General features: G+C 41.8%; 2 protein-coding genes across 2 annotated transcripts in view; one reads left to right on the top strand and one right to left on the bottom strand.

Moving 5' to 3' along the window:
- ttc9b (tetratricopeptide repeat domain 9B) overlaps positions 1-7,638 on the top strand; it is a 37,254-nt gene extending 29,616 nt beyond the window's left edge. The window contains exon 3 of the mRNA XM_049577501.1: positions 3,024-7,638. Coding sequence (XP_049433458.1) covers positions 3,024-3,118 — 95 coding nt within the window. The 3' untranslated portion in view covers positions 3,119-7,638. The remainder of the gene's footprint in view (positions 1-3,023) is intronic.
- A 5,773-nt stretch (positions 7,639-13,411) lies between these two features.
- The window catches only part of map3k10 (mitogen-activated protein kinase kinase kinase 10), a 51,381-nt gene continuing 45,089 nt past the window's right edge, over positions 13,412-19,703 (bottom strand). Inside the window, exons 10-11 of the mRNA XM_049577068.1 lie at positions 18,391-18,925; positions 13,412-15,979 (exon numbers count right to left, since the gene is read on the bottom strand). Of these exons, the coding sequence (XP_049433025.1) occupies positions 15,579-15,979; positions 18,391-18,925 (936 nt within the window). The 3' untranslated portion in view covers positions 13,412-15,578. The remainder of the gene's footprint in view (positions 15,980-18,390; positions 18,926-19,703) is intronic.

The following is a 19,703-nucleotide window of genomic DNA, read 5'->3' as shown; positions in this document are numbered from 1 at the left end:
TACAAACTCTCACACAACTCATGCAGTATAATCCAAGTCTAATTTATCCAGTCATATACTCAGTACTTCTCAAACACATGCCTTATCAGTTAAAACGTTACAATTTAAAACATGTCAGTACAAATAGTCTCATCATCGTGTGTTTGAACTCTGCTTAGCGGAGCTCATATGCACGTGCGACCTCTAGCTCACCTGGTAGAGTGTTTACCTCATGTAGGCTGAGTCCTTTGCAACGGCCTGTGTTCGAATCTGACCTGTGGCCCTTTGCTGCATGTCATCCTCTCTCTCTCCCACCCTTCCTGTCTGTCTGAAGCTGCATTAAAGGCAAAATTGCCCAAAAAATAATCTGAGTATGTGGCTGGAAAAATGGGACTTCGATTACGCTGCTGGAGTTGTGTGAGAGTTTGTTTTTAGATGTTTTGATAAAGTTTTGTTGTTGTTAATGCAGCTTCCTATTTACTTTAATACATTAAGAATGTTCATTGTGGAGGCATGCAAGAAAAGTTTTCTTCACAAAAACAGTGTAACACATGGTGAGTAATTGCTATACAAATGGTTATTCGGATGATGTATTCCTTTAATATGTAGAATGTAAAAACACTATGTCTGCAGGGAATGTGATAATTAGCCGTAATGCATTATTAACTGTACACTGCAGACTTTGTGAAACAATGGTCTGTCTTTGGGTTCCACTGAAGACAGTGAGATCATATCCCTGGTATTTTTTATTTACTGACTGACTGATTTTTTGTGAATTTCACCAACATGAATGGAGTCAACATCATACAAATAAAATGTACATAATGACAGATATTCTATTAGCTGTTTCACAATTAATTTTGTAAGTCATTATGTTTAAATTTCGCAACTTTCAGGCCGACAAAATAATAAATAAATGAATACAAGTTTTACAATCTGTGCCTCGCAGCATAAAGAAGGCTTTGAGACAACATCTATGCCTAATATACACTACAGGACTTTGAAAAAAGTCTTCCCCTCTCTCACATCTAAAGACAATGTGCCTTGTTAATCACACACTATGATTTTGCAAAGACAAGGGATCCTGCAGGGACTACAACTAGATTTATTTAAGATTATTTTCCATCCTACTCCTGGTGGAAAATATGATGCTAAACTCCCATTGAGAAATATGACATATTAGCAATTCCTTATGTGTCTGCGAAAACACTTAGCTCTAGAAATACAAGATAAAAGCCGTTATATCTTGACAGTATTATTGTCAAGTCAGCATCAATATAATCCATAAGGATAAACTATATTTGTGCACAAACTTTACATTTTGGATTCTGTGACCTTAGTGGGAAGAGACCATGGGAATGCGAGGTGAACCATTTAAAGAATCAAGATTTCTCACTAAAATAAGTGCCGGTTGGTGGATCAGATACATGCCACATTTAACACTGACTCTTGTTCACTCCACAACTCCACCAATTTCTCCTCCTTTACCACAGTACGATAGAACCAAGATTTGTTCACGTTCTTACACCTCCCTGGAGTCTCCTCCATGTTTACTGTCTACCCAGTTTGCTGCTTCTTGTTTGATGCTGAAGAGAGTGCACCCATTGGTTGTTTACAATGTTCATGTCATTGAATTTTAGTATTTGCATGAACCAAGACTACAAACTCACGAAAATATTCAACATATTTGATGTTATTTTAACATTAAGATGCAAAAAGGACTTAAGACAGCTCTGACAGAGTTTCACCACCACCTTGCACCAAACAATCGAGATCACAGGAGTTAAAAGTTCCCTGTAGAGTTTATCGTGAACACAATTATGTTTACATTCATTCACATTTAAAGCACACTGTGTGAATCATTGAGATCAGTTAAACAAACTCAAGGCTCTCCCATTCTCACACAGAGAGCTGAGTATTGTAATAACTTCAAACCCACACTGTTTACACCCATGTTTGCTTGTCCTAAGTCTTTTTCTTCTCTGTTTTTGTTGACACATTGTTGCTATATTATTGGAGTATTGTCCTTGTAAAGCACCTTGTGATCATTGTCTGTGAGAAGCACTATATAAATACATTTTACTTACATTTCTTCAACAGGAGAATAACAAAGTAATGTGCTGTAGAGTTCCTTGTGTATGTGTTTTTACTGCAGGTGGGCTGCAGGGCCTAATGGGATTAGTAGTTGATTTATAAATACATATATTTTCTGAACAGTCAATGGACAAAACAAATGACTCTTTTACTTCTGGCAATCTGGGGCACATTTTAGCTCTGTCATAACCAAACTCCCTGCTGTGCTTTTATTTTTCTCACGTCAAAGGAGCCTAAATTTAACTGCTTTAACAAATGAGATTGCATTGATCAACTAATGGTGCAGGTTTATAAAGAATTCAGGCTCAAATAAAGTTATTTTTCTGCTTGCTAACAGTGAGATTGATTAGTCAGTCTACAGTGACTCTGAGTACAAATCCAAGTAGTGTTGTGTAGTTGTCTCAAATTAGATATTTAAGGTCTCAGAGTTTGAGGTTAAGGGCTTTTCAAATGATAATTAGCAGGTGTTTGCACATAAATCATTCTTTTTTCAAATTCTATTGGAAAAATGCAAGTTTATAAATGTGTAGAAATTATTTGTAGTTGTAAAAATAATCGAAATAAAATTCTGTGCACACATTATATCAACAAGGAGGACTCACAAACACATAGTGCTTTTTAGAACATGCGAGTTAGAGCTGAAACAAATAGTCGAGTAACTGATGCACACAGCTCTGTGCTCTGTACATCTCCCTGTTGTTTTGTCCTTGACCAGCTAATGAATTACGAGTTAATTGTTGGCCCTGGTATGAATTTCTTCAATTCTCTTGCAACAGATGGTTTAGAGACAACAATTTAATCACTAAAAATAAAATTAGTGCTTCAAAAAGGCCTTTTGAATGTGACTTGCCCTTGTCTGTATGACCCCTGGATTGAAGTAAAGATATAGCCTTTCTTTTGATTTCAGCCTCTCTGCCTCACATCCACTACATTTCCTCTCTCTGTCACAGACACCAACGTGCTGCGGTACATCCAGCTGACAGAGATGAAAATGAGCAAGAGTGGTCAGCGGGAACGAGAGAGCGGCAAAGAGACCCAGGGCTAACCCCTCGACCTTTCCACCCTCCTGACCCCTCAGCCTTTGACCCCGTACCGACCCTCCCTCTGTCCTCCTCTATCGACTCCTGACAGCAGCACAGCCCACAGACAGAAGAGACAGACCCAATCACCCACCAGTGATGGATAAAAACGGGAGACATATCAAGCTCTGTCTGCAACCCGACCTCCTTTTCCTCCTCTTCCCTCTTCTTCTCCCATTTTTCTCCCTCAGGTGCTGTGGTTCCTCTCCCCAGACGCAGACAGTTGAGCAAACCTTAAAAAAAAAATCAACAAAAAATGCTGTATTATACTCATACGAAAGTCATCGTGGTGGAATGAAAAAGGAGCTTCAAAACATACATATGAATAATGGACATTTGCGTGATTTAGTAAATGTTTTAAAGACATAAAATGAATTTTGTTTCTGCTCTCTTGCTCTCTCTTTTTCTCTCTGCCTTCTCTCTGTCCATCTTGTTTCAAATTCTTGAGGACACCATCGGGGTTGGGAAGCTCGACCACACCAGGAGGAGGGCAGGAGTGTGTGTGTGAACATAAGCAGAGGATAGTGAGGGGGTGTGTGTGACACATATCAAGACCATAGCCCAATTTGATTGTACATCCTACCCCGACAGGGCTCACTCAGGCCCCTTTACGCAGACTATGGGACAGACTAGCACGGGAAATCCTTCATCGAGTAGAGAGAACGCCTGCCTCTGTGCTTAATCTATCGCTCTACTGTCTCACTTTTCTTTTTTGGATGCCATGTATCTCAGTTTCTGGACTGTTTTTTCAATTCAAGGGCTAATTCAAGTGTTTGTAAGCCGTTACTTGGGTTTTTTAATTTGCTTTTGTGTTGATCATACTCAGTGGTAGTTAATTAAGAGCATCTGTGTCTCCAGCGGTTCCTGCTGTCATCAGGCGTGCTATTGTGGAAACTGGTGTCTTGAATCTGTTGTCCGAAGCCCCTCCTGGGTCGTGTGTCGTTGTTGAGACTGTCGAAAGCCCCTCCCTCCCTTCCCCTCCCCCCGCCTCCCCTCTGTTCTCCCCGTTAATGATGTCACAAGGGAAAATAGCCAATGGGATCGGAGTTCCATCAACCGCCGTTGGCTGGATGGAAATCCACTTTAAAGTTTCACAGCGAGACAAACACTTTAAAAATTTCTAAACAGAGGTCCAACCTTTTATCACTAATGCTGAAGCTTCCCAGACATCGATAACACACCGAGGAGACTCTGGGCAGCGTTAGTGCAGGGAAAACAATCACAAACATACACACATCTGTCCTGACAGTCCAGACCACCATCTTGGAGCACTCAGCTTTAGTGCACTTCAACAAGAGTGAGCCATTTGAGATTTCTTCCTCTTTTAATTTGTTGATAGATTAAAAAATGGTTCCAAACATGGAGCTGTAAGGACAGATAACACAGAGCATTAGCATTCGATAGCACTACTGATGATATGGTTTGTGGATATCCATGGCTAGCTGTCGAAAAAAACACAAATAATTTGCTTCTCTTGTGACTTGTGAAACCGAATCATTAATAATGCAAATATTGCTTTTATGATAGCTTTGCCACAGGCTTAAATCTGCCTGCCCTGTTCTGCAGAAGGTTGGATTGACGATTTGTGAAAGCATGACCTTCCCCTTCTCTCTGATGCCATGAAAACCCAATCTCCTCTCCCCCATGTGCAAGCCCACCTCCTGCATGTAACGTGCGGCTCCAGAGAGTTACTCCAGATGTATGGGATAGGATTTATATCTGCTGTATTGCTTTCTGTCATGGCATGCTGCCACTCTGTTCTCTCATACCTCTATTTTATCCATTCTGCCCTTTATAAACACAGACAGTGGCGACAGACTGTGATCACAGCAGTAGAATAGATATCAAATCAATCTAAAAAAAAAGTCTTTAATAAATCAGGGTCACCTTCTGCCTCAGCCAAGGTGAAAGATGAGAGGTAATTCCACCGCTTAACATATTCAAAAAAGATGTGGAAGAAGAAGTCAAAGAAAGTTGCTGTAAAAGATTTCCCCTTCCCATTTTTCTCAGTGACCTGCTAGGAGGTAAATAGGGACCTAAGTGTGTCAATGGGACTCTGGAGAGACGGCACCATGCGTTGAGGGGACCGGCATGATACAGAGGGGCTCCAGTGGAGGGAGAAGTAGGCCATCATCAGCCCCAGTAAAGCAGCTGCAGCTCTGAGTCACTCCGGCAGCAGAGACACAAGATTACAAACAGAAAAGTTTAGAGCTGTGTATACGGCTGAAAGTATGTGGACCCCTGAGCATCAAACCCATATATGATGGCTCTACATCTCATACTAAAGCCTCAGGTATTAATCTGCTACTGTAAAAATGTCCACTGTTCTGAATCACTATAAAGTGCAAACACCTCACACTCTGATTTCAGACATTCAGATCATTTTTATGGAGGTTGCTCAGTGGCGCACGAAGACAAAAACGATCAACTGCTGCATATAAAATTACCATGATGATCGGTGCTGCTTCATTGGTCCCTCATCATCATCTGGCCCATAGAGCAAGCACACTTGGGACTTCCACCAGCTCAGCTGGCTACTTCCGGTTTAGCGTTCCGCTAACTTAAATTGGAGTCATTTCACAGCGGTTGTAATGCTAAAAAAAATGTATCCACTGGTTTACAGATGTCTCTTTTACTATGTAAGTTTATTGGAAAAAAAAATATTTTTTGGCCCAGTGGCATCACGTGACATATTTGTAATTCCATATTTGGCCACTGTGAAATTTGGCTTCAGAGCCTGGCACTCTTCCTGGTGGACTGGTCCAAAGCAGTACATTGCTTAGCTTCTGTGCTGGTACAGTAGATTTGGTTTACCAAAGACACTAGCAAAGCTACACAGTACGTAAAATAAGCACAGCAGGAACTTCAGATTGGTCCAGCCACCCAGTTTAACTATATATCTTTAAACATTACAAAATGACAACAGAAATCATCCAGTTTAGTGAATTCACATATCTGCACAAATGAAATCAGTTGCTAGTTGTCTACCCAGAAGTGACTGTTGTTAGTGTGACGTCATGGTGATTCGGTCCATGCTGTATTCCTGGTCTTGATAGCTGTGTTGCAGGAACATGATGACTTAAAGGAAAAGTTTGACATTTTGGGTAAAAATTCTTAGAAAAAGCTAGAGCCAGCAGCTGCTTAGCTTAGCTTAGCACAAAGACCAGAAACAGGGAAACATCTAGTCTAACTCTGTCTAAAAACTCCACCTTCCCACCTCTTTTGTGCTCACTAATTAACACAGTAATTGTTTGAGTAATCTGTACTAAAATTGACAGAAAGCGCAACAAATCTCTCAAAATATTGAACTACACCTTTAAGTTATCTAACAGTTCTCATACAGTTCTTAAATATCATACACAAGGTAGCATGTCAAGAACACTGAGACATAATAAACATCTGATCCTCCAGCTCTGGGGTTGAGGCTCTGGTATCCCAGAGGAAATATATCAACAAACAACAGCGAGGAACAGCACCTGCAGGCTCGGTCTCCATGGCTGCCTGGGCTGAGTCTACTCACCCATGGGCCCCTCAGGGATAGGTCTTCTCCCGTGGTCCTCTCTCCATGGCACCAGTCGCCATCTTGTTTTTGTCTGGCTGTGCTAAGTCATTCTAGCTCAACGTGTGCTACGACCGTCTAGGGACAACTAGCTGCACATAAAACAGGTTCATTTCTGGCTGATCAGTTCTTGATTAATGGCAGAGCTGACTCCGAGGCTGTTATTGTGAGCATAATCTGTGCAAATAGAGATAGAGACACCCGATCTCTGCATAAGTGTAGCTTTGAAAACAAACAACAAAAAGCACAACGAAAAAAAAAGAGACGGAAAAGTCAAACTACTGGCTGTGTTATTTTTGCTCTTTGCTTTAATGTCATTTGAGGTAAATGTTTGTCAAATGTCAGAGTAGTTTTTGTGAATATATGATACAAATGTACAAAAAAATAACAAAAGTGGAAAGTTTTATGGTTGTGAAGAGCTTTACTTTACTGAATTACTTTATCAGCGGAAAAGAAAAGCAAGAGATAGAAAAGAGAATTTTACTCTAGCTCCTCCACAGAGCTGCTTCGTGACTGTGTCTGTATTTGTTGGTATTTCTGTTGATGTCCCTTTTCGTCAAGGGATCCGGAACCGGCTCAGAGTATGTGCAATGCCCTTTGACTCCCCCGTCTGAGTGACCTTTGACTCTTCTGTTTCCGCACAGTAAAACAACCAGTAAAGCAGGAGTGAACTCTGAGCGCAGAGCCGCTCCTCACAGCCACACATCTCCCCCTGGTTTGTTTCTGTGGCGATGGAGGGGGAAAGAAAGGACATGAAGCTGGGGACGTCAAGGCTATGACTGCGTTTTTGTTCCGCCTCGCTCCCAAGAGGCCTTTTTGCATTCGACATCCAAACATCACAGGCCTCCATCACTGGTTTTACTGAACTGCTAGCCCGGGAATGCACTATTGATTGGTAAATGAAGATTATGAATAAAGTTTCAAACAAAGAGGAATGTTGTTGTTGTTGTTGTTGTTGTTGTTGTTGTCGTTGTTGTGTGGTCAGAACAAAGTCTGTTTACAGGTGTTGGGACCACTACTGCCTATGTGGAAAAAGTCGTAAAGATGGTCTTTCTATAAAACTGGGCTGTTCGTTCAGTAGAAAGATGCAAATACTTTTGAAATACATGACCAGACAAGACAGAGGAAAAGAGCATTAGAATTTACTTTTGCTCAGGAAATAGGAAACCTACAACTATCAGAATGCACCACACCGCATTGGACAAATAAATGCTCCCATTCGTGGGTGATGTAATGTGACCTTGGCTGTTTTTCCACGGGAGACAATACGATGTGCGGCTGGTAACATCGTCTGAAATTACAGCTAAATAGTGAGCTAAAATATGTATCTGAAAATATTTTAGGCAAGAAATAGGCATCGCAGTAACAAAATCTTGATTCATATTTGATCAGCGCTGTTTAGTTTTACTGTTTGATCGTATTTTGGTCTGTTTTTTAGAAAGAGAGGCAGCTCTATCTCGATCTGCTTCTATACTCTGTAGCCTCTTTTACACTGCTAGTTTAAGAAGGGAATATCGCGCCGTTAAGCCACCTCACCGTGCTATAAAAAGGTATGATGTTTTGACGTTATGCGTGCCACCCACTGCAGGAGATTTTAAAAGTAGCTGTTAATGGTTAGCGGCTAACTCAAAAAAGAACAGCGGCTATAAATATCCACAAATTGGGAAAACATTGAGGTCCAGGAGCTCCTTACCCTCGACACAGAGGATGAGATCAGCTGCCATATAACAGGGACAGTAAATGATTAATACTGCCACGTTCTGCCTAGTTATTGTCGATAAAGCACTGCCAACATGCATGTTTTATGTCACACTAGCGGCGGACGCTGTTGTGTTACATGTCACACCCGTCAAGCCTCTTTTGCTTCAGCCATGCTGGTATGCTGTCTATAATCACACACCATAGTGTCATGATGCCACTGCTGTTTGGTCCTATGTAAAAATGCAATCTCATCCTAGAGCGCGGCCTCTGTGTAAAAAGGGCTTTTGTGTCTGTGGTGGCTGGGATACAAAAATGTGAAAGTACAATCTGTAATATGAGCAACAGCCCTAGAGCCAGCTAAGATAGATGAGCAAGAAGATCTGGGCGCTGGTAAAGTGGAGGGAAGTTTACCACAGTTAATTTTACTATACACATTGTGATAACAAAGCTGGTTGAAAATCGGCAAAGTGTCCCTTTATCAGACCTCAGTGCCCCTCTCATTGTCTCTGCTTGAGGCTACCAGCTTAAGTCTATGGGTGGGCAGATTAATACCACAATATCGATACTACAAATACTACCTTTTCATTTCAAAGATCGATTGATACCAAAAAAGGAGCCAGTTCTCACTTCTACATTGTACCCATTTGTAGCAAATTTCAATATCTAATCTATCTGTGTAAACAACGTTCCACTGCCATGAACACACTTGTGCACGTACTCTCTGCTTTTTCACTGTTGTTGTTGTTGTGTGCATTCAAACAACATATGAGCACCACACACCATCACTAGTTTAATGCAACAAATAATTGGCTGAACAAAAAAGAAGAAACACAAGGAAGACAGCTTGAACAGAAAAGAACAGAGGAGGGAAATGTCTCAGCATCCAGACCCCTGACACAGAGCTGAGTTCACTGGCAGAGTCTTTTCAGAGTCTTAAGGTGTATTCGGACATATCACACTCTGGCCTTTGGGCCCTTCTCAAGATCAACAAATATCTTGTTGGTCTTGAAGAGGGCCCAAAGGTGGAAACATCATCAAAATAAAAGAAATGCATATGGAGCCAGATTGTGCAACACTTGTTCTCTACAGTCAAGTCTGCTGCCAGTGATCAGCACCTCATTATAACTCATGGTGTGTGTTACTTTTATATTTCAAATATCCAGGTTTATCATCATGAAATTAACATTTTGGTCTTCAGCATTATATTTTCAAACTGAAATTGTTCACCATTAGCTGTGACTATAGCAGACTGATTATGTACCTCATAAATCATGACACACTCTTCCCCTACATGAAAGTGACACCGTATTCTTTGGTATCAGATCGAAACCAATATTTGTGGTATTGCTCACCCCTACCTGAGGCTAAACTTGCTGCTGCTATCATAACAAGTGAAGTTGCTTTTTCCACCTCAAAACATTTCCAAACTCAGATCCACGTTAACTTATTCCGAGCTAGAAATGATCATCCATGCTTTTATTTCCTCACGTCTGGATTACTGTAATTCTCTTTTCACCTGTCTAAATAAAACTTCATTAGACCACCTCCAGCTGGTCAAGAACGCTGCCGCCAGGCTTCTGTCCAGATCTCATAAGTTCACTCACATCACTCCAGTCCTGGCATCCCTGCACTGGCTCCCTGTTAATTTCAGGATCCAGCACAAGATTCTAACCATCACTTACAGAGCCCTCCATGGTCAAGCACCGGCATACTTGACGGATCTGGTGTCCTTTCACTGTCCTGTCAGGTCACTGCGGTCCGCTGAAGGCCACCTACTTACTGTCCCTCACATAAGATTAAAGACGAAAGGTGATAGAGCCTTTAAGGCTGTTGCACCGAAATGGTGGAATGCACTACCTCATGAGCTGAGAGCGGCCTCTTCTGTGGACACTTTTAAAAAGCAGTTAAAAACACGTCTGTTTAGGCTTGCGCTCCATTAATTGTCCATTGTATCATCTCTGTATTTCGCTGCACTTTACTTTTTATTTGTTTTTGTGTATTTTGCATTGTTTCTGTTATTGTATTTTTTGTATTTTATCTTGTGAAGCACTTTGTGAGTCCTCTCTGTGAGAAGTGCTATATAAATAAATTTACTTACTTACTTACTTAGATTGTGGGTAATGTAGGCACCAGTTTTAAAAAATGAACATGTGGAATAACAAAACAATATCTCTGGTTCTGCTCCATCAATTTTAATATTTAAAAAAATAGTATTGTAGGAGTACAATGCCATATTAGTGGTGTATATTTTTTAAGGAACATTCCTCTAATTTCACACATTGTCCTACACTTTCTTCTTCAGTTTCTAAGAGGTTCGCTCTGGGATCTGATTGATTATGAATGCATCCAAAAAATCACATCTGGACATTAATCATTCTGTGTTTATTAACATTTCCGCAGACTTGGGCTCAAGTTATTCTGTAGTTTAAATACATGATGCCATCAGTCACTTTGGTGTCACTTAGCTCAGATTCATTATGATATATTGTTTCAGAGTAAAGCTTCACTTTCAGACAAAGAGAGTCCCTCCGCAGATCTAAGGACGCACCAACTGGCAAGCAGTCTGGTTTGTTGTTCACTTCGAAGCTGAACAGAAAGCAACATCTTTCTGGCACTCCTCATCCTCTCTGAAGTGCCACCAACACCATCACCACCTGATTCCTTTCATATTCAGACTGTGACGTGGTTGCACCCTGAAACAAAGGAAAGAAAGCAGGAAGTCTGGTGAATAACTGTTGAGGAAACCATGAGGGGGAAGACGTTGGAGGTGACAAACGTGTGAGAGTCTCTGCTGTTAAGGCAGATAAAGACAGAGAAAGCACACACTGTCTCCCTATCAGACAAAATATATGTGTGTATGTGTGTGTGTGTGCGCGTGTGTGTGTGTGTGTGTGTGTGTGTGTGTGTGAGCTGTGAACCAGCCAGGCGACGCTCAGACTGCTGCATCTTTTTCTGCTGGCTCTTTAACACCTCTCTCTCTTCCTCACTTCATTTTCAGGCCCATCATCCCTTTTTTTCTGCCTTTTTCTTTTGTTGTTGCTTTTAATAGCATCACCATGGAAGTGAAGATGGGTTGCTAGGTAACTGGCTGGCGTCTAGGAGGGTGTTTGATTGGCGGTCACACTGACAGACACAACAGTGGAGTGTGTGAGAAAGACTTGTGTGAGTGTGCGGTTTGCATCATCTGTATACGCTGCATGTACACCAGGTTCATCTTTAATATTCAAAGGTTGTCAGTGTGAAACATCACATTTTGTTTGGCATTTAGAAGATTTCTCTCCCCTCTGACGTCTTAAAATTTAATCCTGAAATCTTTGTTAACTGCTTTGGATGCATTGGAGCACCTTCATCTGCCTTTCATGGTAACTGCAGAGTCAGAGAGTGACTATAGGAATTCATTACATGGAGAAAAACAGCAGACTGGGGAATGATATGACATCATAGGCCACAGTGGTGACACCGAGAGGATTTTATCTGCTACTGCAGCCGCCTTTGTCTGCTGGTACATGAAGGTAACCACTAAACCATCAGTACTCAGAGGACAGCTACTCAAGTACTGGTACTTTACTTGAGTATTTGCATGTTATTCTACTTTATACTTCTTCTCAACTACATTTCAAAGGGAAACACTGTACTTTTTATGACATTTGACAGTCGTTACCCAGTACTTTTTAGATTTAATTTTTAAATAAAAGACACACAATAAGCTCATGACAATAACACAGTCATTTTTAAGGCTTGTGACCTCTAACAATAAAGCAGTGTCATGTGTCAGATGTGTCTGAGTTATTATTGATTCCCCCTCTACACTCTCAGATAGTTTGTCTTTTTTTCCCAAGGCTCAAATAAGAAAAACCCGAACACTGGAGAAAAAGCATTTCATTAATCATCTCACAAACCCTCAGATCAGATCACAATATGAATAACAAACTGTGTATGAAGTGATTAAAACAGGCTCCACTTTGACCAGCTACAACATAAAAATACTAAAACAGTGATGTCATTGCTGCATCATTATTATACAGAAGTATCTTACTGCAAAGCCAGGGAAAAAAGCGATCAGTATTATACATTCACAACAAGGAAAGTGTGTGCTATAGCAAGACGTTTTTTCATGTTTAAAGAAGATATTTTCATATATAACAAAAACCTTTTATCTTGTTAGAAACATTTCATGTAAAAATGTGCAATACACAAATATTTCATGTCATATCTTCATTATTTGATCACATTAACAGGAAATATTTCATGTTACAAGATTAACAGTATATTGTTTTAGCAGTAAATTTTTTTTATAATATAATAGTATCTGTAGAATGTGAAAAACGTCTTGTTTTAACAATAACAAGACATCATATTATGTGATACTGATCTGTTTTTTTTTCTCTGTGTAACACGAATATGCCACTGTAGTATTATGAATCTAATAATGTAATATGTAATATATATATGGTATATCATTCACCAGTCACAGCGGCAGTTTTACTTCAGAATGAGTACTTGTGATCCATCTCCCACCTCCAGCTCATCCAAAACTCTGCTGACTGACCACATCTCATCCCAGTCCTGGCTTCCCTACACTGGTTACGTGTTGCTTTTAGAACTGATGTTAGGATTTTATTGATTACTTACAAAGCCTTGAGAGGCCTTGCTCCAAATTATATAACTGATCTATTATTGCTCTATGTTCCTCCTCACACGCCCAGAGCTTCAGATGCATCTTTTCTTGTTGTACCGAGGTCTAGATTCATTCACAAAGGTGACGGAGCCTTTGCAGTCAGAGCTCCATGACTTTGGAGTGACCTGCCTGAGGAGATCAGGGCTGCAAACTCTGTCTACAGCTATAAACCTAAGAATTAAAAAAATAAAATTGCGTTTTAGTGTTTTTAACTCCTTTATTATTTTGTTTTATGCTGTTATGTGTATTCTGTTTGTATTGCTTTAATCTTGCTTTGTCTTTTATTCAGTTTTGTAAAGCACTTTGTAACTGTGTTTTGAAAGGTGCTATATAAATAAAGTAGGATTTTGAATGCAGGACTCGTGCTTGTAATAAAGTATTTTTACATTGTTGTGTTTGCTACTTTTAAGTAATTAGTCTGAGCACTTCTTTAATCACTGCTCAGACATTATATGATCTATTATATAATGGATTCATTCATTCATTCTGGAGCCTATCCCAGTTGACATCGGGCGAGAGGCAGGGTACACCCTGAACAGGTCACCATACTATCGCAGGGCTGACACATAGAGACAGACAACCATTCACACTCACATTCACACCTACGGACAATTTAGAGTCACCACTTAACCTGCATGTCTTTGGACTGTGGGAGGAAGCCGGAGCACCCAGAGAAAACCCCACGCTGACACAGGGTGAACATGTAACCTCCACATAGCAGGGCTCCTTCACCCCATGGTTCGATCCAGAAACCCTCTTGCTGTGAGGCGACAGTGCTAACCACTGCACCACCATGCTGTGTATAATGGATGAAATTAAAAACAACAGAAGTAGCACTGACACTTAAGTATCTTTCTTTGTATTTTATTCGTCTCTCATTCACATTTCACACTTACTCCTCACTGAACCCAGAAATGTCACAGGTTGAGACTGGAGACAACATGGACGTTTCAGTTTCCCAGGTTTTTCCTGTTATATTAACAAATATATACAGATATCCCAGGAAGAGCGTCGTAATAACAATTAATCCTTTCCAATAATAACAATAAATTTAATAAATACTCAGTGTTCTTAACCACACGAGGAGAATGAGTTTGGGCCCACTCTTCTACCGACGGGATTGTCATCATCCCATACAAATAATAACACACACGCACACACACGCATGTCCACTCACTCACACTCACCGAGAGAAATTTCCACTGTCAAGTAAAATACCACCTGCAGCCAAGACGAAATTTTCGACCACTGTGCGAAAACAACTCCGCAAGTAAAATTTGATTTGTCAGCCGTGACTTCAGTCCACAGGTCCACAGAGAGGCTGACTAACATGGCTCCTCAGGTGCCACTGGTGTTGAATTCAACCAATCAGAGGAGAATGTGAAGCTTCCAAACGGTCCGACATGAGGTTGAAATCAGCATTTCCTTCTTTCGTGTCCATTTAAGTGGCATGAACGGGATCCATACAGAGTGCTACTGACTGCTAGTGAGGAATGTAAAACGTGTAAAAGACAAACAGATGAGATCTTAATTCAAAGAAGTGTCGCACGTGTCGTACAGCGAACCATTCACACGTAAAACAACATGCACTGAAAAAGCACCAGCACGCAAAACAAAAAAAAAGAACCCATTTTGTTCTTCCACACATGTACAGTAATATATACACATTCACACAGAGAGAAACACACCTGGTCTGCCAAACCAATAAAAAAAATTTTTGCTAACAGGTTGGGATGGTGCAAGCACTGAGAAAATAAACTCTGCTTTTTTTTTTTTTTTACTGTACAAGGCTGAGGATGTAACCAGTCCACCAGTGCTGTGAGAAAAAGGCTTCTTCTTCCTGTCTCGGTCTTGGAGGGGAGAGGACGATGACCCCCATGCAGAGAGATGATGTGTGTGTGAGGATGAAGGCATGGGAGATGTTTGTGCACCGGCAGAACAAATGGCGTGCAAAATAAGAACAAAGACACTCTCATTAAGGAAACAGTCCCGCTCCTGTTTCTGTCGACTCCTGGAACGGTGAATGTTTGGGTGAAATGTGAGTGAACATCTTTGGAGTGAGAGATGCAAGTGGACAGTGGGCAGCTACACAGATGAAAGCAAAAGCACAAGCAGATGAACAGTTAGCAAAGTCGAAAAAGTGGCTTTTTAAGTACTCGAATGGCTTTTGAAGGTTGTGAGTGTGTTGTGGTTGTGGGGCTTCAAAGGTGGGCAGGGTAAGGTAGGTGGGTGTGCACACTACAAGGCTTTTAATGGGCCTCTATGACCCTCGGTGTCGTGCAGGTTAGAGAGCACTATCAGGGAAAGGCTTGCTGTAAGGGTTTCACACCTTATGAGAGGAATGGCTTCCAGTAAGTGCCCAAAACAAGAAGTGGGATGTTTTTGCAAACTTCAGTGAGTGCACTTTGCTCGGCTCAGACATCAGTAGGCATTCAGCCCAAGCTTTAACGTCCTGGAACGGCTTCTTCCAACGCGGAAAAGTTTTTCACTATAAGTACTGGTGTCCACACAGAGTGGCAGGCTTCCGCTGTCCACACAGAGGGACAGTCTGGTCCAAATTCTGGCCCTCCATGTCCATGTCCATCAGGTTGGGTCGTGTGGTGCTGGCGCTGCTGTCCCCCGAACCGAGGGGGCTGTCGCAGCTGCTGCCCGGAGACGAGCTGAGGGTCCGGGAGAGAGAGCCCAGCTTCCAGGGGTCCGCTCTCATCCTGGCCGGCGTGGGCCGTGGCCGGGGGGCGAACTCCAGCGTCTTGGGTCTCTCAAGGGGGCTGATGAGGCAGAGAGGAAACTGGTCGGGGATTGGTGGAGCGGGAGCTTTACGCCGATGGGGGACCGGGTAGATGATGGATGGGTCAGGGAGGCGGGGGATGTCCAGAGTGTCCTGCGTGCCTGAGTAACAAAAAAGAGACAAAAAGAATGTTAAAAGAAAAAGTTTCACTGTCGTCGTTCAAGCAAAAATACCAGATATTCTCAGATTGTAGCTGCTCAGACTTGAGGATTAGTTGCTCTTCTTGGATATATATGAAAGTAACCTCAATATATTTTGCTTTTGGACTGTTGGTTAAAGAAGATGTCACTTTGGAGTATTCTCAGCTGAAGGCTGTAGACCCCATGGTGGTCAGGCAGCTGGCGGGACAGTGAGGTGGATGGAAGACGAAGACCTGAGAGTGTGGGTGGGAATGTGGATGTGCAAGAGTTCAGAGAGGTACAGAGGAGCTAGGTTAAGGATGGCCTTATAGGTGAGGAGTAAGATCTTAAAGTCAACGTCATATTTAGATTTTCTATTATACTTCTAATATTTTACAGACATTTTGAAAACTATTTGATGCTAAAAAAATAATCATCAGTTCCAGCTTTATATCAGGTAATGAAGCATCAGAGGACGTATCAGTGTCTTTGCAGATGTAATCCCACAAACTGTCTACCCAAGAACTGTAAGATAAACATGCTTCTCCTACATTAAAGGAGCAGTGTGTAAGATTTACGGGGCTTCAGTGGCATCTAATGGTGAGGATTGCAGACTGCAACCAGCTGAAACTTCTCCTGGTTAGGATTCCTTTAGTGTTTATTATTCAGGAGGTTTTATCGGGAGCCGATCTATATGCAGAGGTCTCTTCCTCTCCGAAACAAACAAAACAAGGTGAATAAAACTGGTAAAACACTTAATAAATCAGTTTCACATTACAAATTGGTGTTTCTTGTCATGTTGGTGGAGCTGCTTTCTACCCTAAAAATCCAGAGTTCTCGCGAGAGCACAATTTGAATTTGCTCAGCGAGTCGCTCTGGCAATCAATAATGATGCTCATTACCCATGCCACTGGAGCCGAGCTGCACCAATCACATCGGTGTATCTGACACAGAAGGGCCAGAGGCGAGCTAAACAGATGACAACAGCGCTGTGCAACGACAAAGTCCGAAACCAGTCAGTAAACATTGCAAGATGGCTACGGATGAACACCAGTTGTTTGAAACGGCTTTGGCTGCTACAATGAACGAGTTAGACTTGGCTTTTTCTCTCAAAGAGGAACAGAAGACGGCGCTCGAATCTTTCCTTTGCAAGAAGGCTGTTTTTGTTGTTTTGCCAACCAGATACGGCAAGAGTCTCATCTACCAGTTAGCTCCGCTGGTAGCGCTCAGGATACGTCACTCCCTGTATTGTTCTGATTGGTCGTAGTGTTACCCAATTGCGTGCAGTGATATTTTCAAATGCATGCTTGGTGCCACCCCTCAAGTTGGGCCATTTGCATTACTCATAGCCAGACCCTAAATCTTTCTAGATTTGGGTCTGGATTTCCAGGCTAGCTGCTTTCTACAGTAGATCATACAACAAGGCGAATGGCCCTGTCTAGAGTCAGTGTTAGGTTTGTCCATTCTGGGCTACTGTAGAAACAAGGCAGTTCAACATGACGATCTCCTTAAACAAGGACCCACTCGCTATGTAGATTTAAACAGCTCATTCTAAAGTAACAAAAACACAGTGATTCCTATTTTCAGGTGATTATGCACTGAAGATACATAGGCTACTTATTATATAATAATACATTCATGCCAATATATCCCCCTAAATCCTACACACTGGACCTTTCGCAGCTGGTGTTGTGAGTTGAGGAACAGTGTGTGTCAAACTGAAATGAGTATAAATGTTGAAGAGTGTTTGTGCAAGTTTTTCAGGTTAATATTCCAGGACAGCAGAGTTTACCACAAGCCATGACTGAACCAAAAAGGAAGACATTTCAAAGCAGCTCCTAGTCTCAGCACGAAGATCATGCAAGAGACTGTATGTCTTTCATATTAAAGATATACTACTATTAATTTATGACCCATTAGAAGTGTACGGTGTTGTATTTTTCTGCAGAGACTTTGCCCTCTGCCTGTACTTTCTTGTTTTCTTCTTACTGTCTATGCTCAGGATGTTTATTTGTGTGTACCCCCACAGCGCTCAAGTGAGGTCAGGGCTTTGTTAAAAGGTAGCCAGACCGTACACAAAAAGCATCCAAAAGACAAAGCAATGACAAAACTCAAATACAGCAAGGTGCCAAACAAGAGTAAATCTGGGGTTGGCTTTTACTTTTAGTTTTGCTGACAAGCTTGTTCACCAGCAGTAACTGACTGCATAGTATACTATGATGAATTTATGCAGTCATCTTGTTTGGCTTATGTTTCTAAAGAGACTTCCTGGTAAAATAAAAAATAAAAACAGTGACATAATTCAGCAAATACAGGATGAACTATCATTAAACTTTAATCATAACTTCCTCTAGCATTGTAAAAAATACATTCTCCATTATCTGTCACTGTACCTTTGTTGGTATGGATGTGTGGTGCCCCCGGTGGAGGAGGCATGGGCATGCTTCCATCTGACGGTGTCCTGCGGTGTCCCAGAGTTTGAGCTCGGGGTCGTATCGCCCCATCTGAAGGGGTCCGTCTGTGCCCTCTGTTCATGGCCATGGCTGCAGACACATGGGTGGGCGTGAGCGACTGGTTGGGCTCCTTCTTGAAGCTCTCTGCCCGCAAGTCCAAGAGTGGGTTGAGGGCAGGAGCTGGCGGTGCCACCGGTGTTTTGATCCCCGTCATTGGTGTCAGGGGGTAATCGTCTGGGTCGGAGGGAAGAAGGGACTTGGTGGAGTTGCAGTCAGACAGAGAAGACAGAGAGAGGAGTGTGACGGAGGGAGAAGGGTCCAGGCAGGGGAGCGCAGAGTCGTGATGTCTGGAGAGGGACAGGGAGAGGTTTCTGCTGGGTGGAGAGGTGCTGCGACGGAAACGTCCCGTCCGCTGGAAGAGACCCTCCTTCTTCTTACGCTGCTCCTCTCTGAGGTCCTGCTCATCCTGGAGCACCTGACAACAACATGGGGTCACATCATGATCAGCTCTCAAATACAATCAGCTGAGAAACATCACATAACTGTGTGATGTTACTTTAATTCTCTGATAATCACTTCCTCTCCCTACTAAAGCAACTACAGCAAACATTACACGCAGATCATTACTCTCATTGATCCTCTCACTGTACACTCTGTATCAACTTCAGCAACAGATGGAAATCCTTAAAACACAGAATCAACAAGGTGCTGGAAACCCTCCATGCAGACCTCGAACCGTGCTGACTCCACAGCATCACACTGATAATTTGGCAGCTGGTCCATCCTGTTTAATCTCACCCCAAAGGTGATGTATTAGTTTAAGATGAGGAGACTATGACATGGTTCATTATCGTGTTTGGAATATTTATCTGAGAAAGTGTTGACTGTATATAAGTGCACGCCTGCAGGGGGGAGCTGTTGGTGCCTAATAAAGGGAAAAAGGAGTGTGTGAATAAACATAAAGTATTTCACCCAAATTTGAAACCTTTATATCCTGAAAGGGATATCTTGTCCGCGGATGGGCGTTTAAAATAAAAAGGCCCAATAAAGATAAATTACAAATAAGATAACCTCCAGCAATAACCAGAGAGATTGGAGTGGAAATAAGAGCCGCTGCCAGACAGAGATTAAACTAAAATCATGCAACATATATACCGATATATATCAACTAAATTACTAAAATACTGCTTGATTCATTATTCTGTGGCGTTCATTTTTGTTATTCTATATGTGACATAAAGTACTTTTTCTAT

Source organism: Epinephelus fuscoguttatus, linkage group LG5 (genome assembly GCF_011397635.1).
Source record: "Epinephelus fuscoguttatus linkage group LG5, E.fuscoguttatus.final_Chr_v1".
Classification (NCBI taxonomy): Eukaryota; Metazoa; Chordata; class Actinopteri; order Perciformes; family Serranidae; genus Epinephelus; species Epinephelus fuscoguttatus.
The sequence above is the reverse complement of the archived record's forward strand: the minus strand, read 5'-3'. Positions and strand labels throughout refer to the sequence as shown.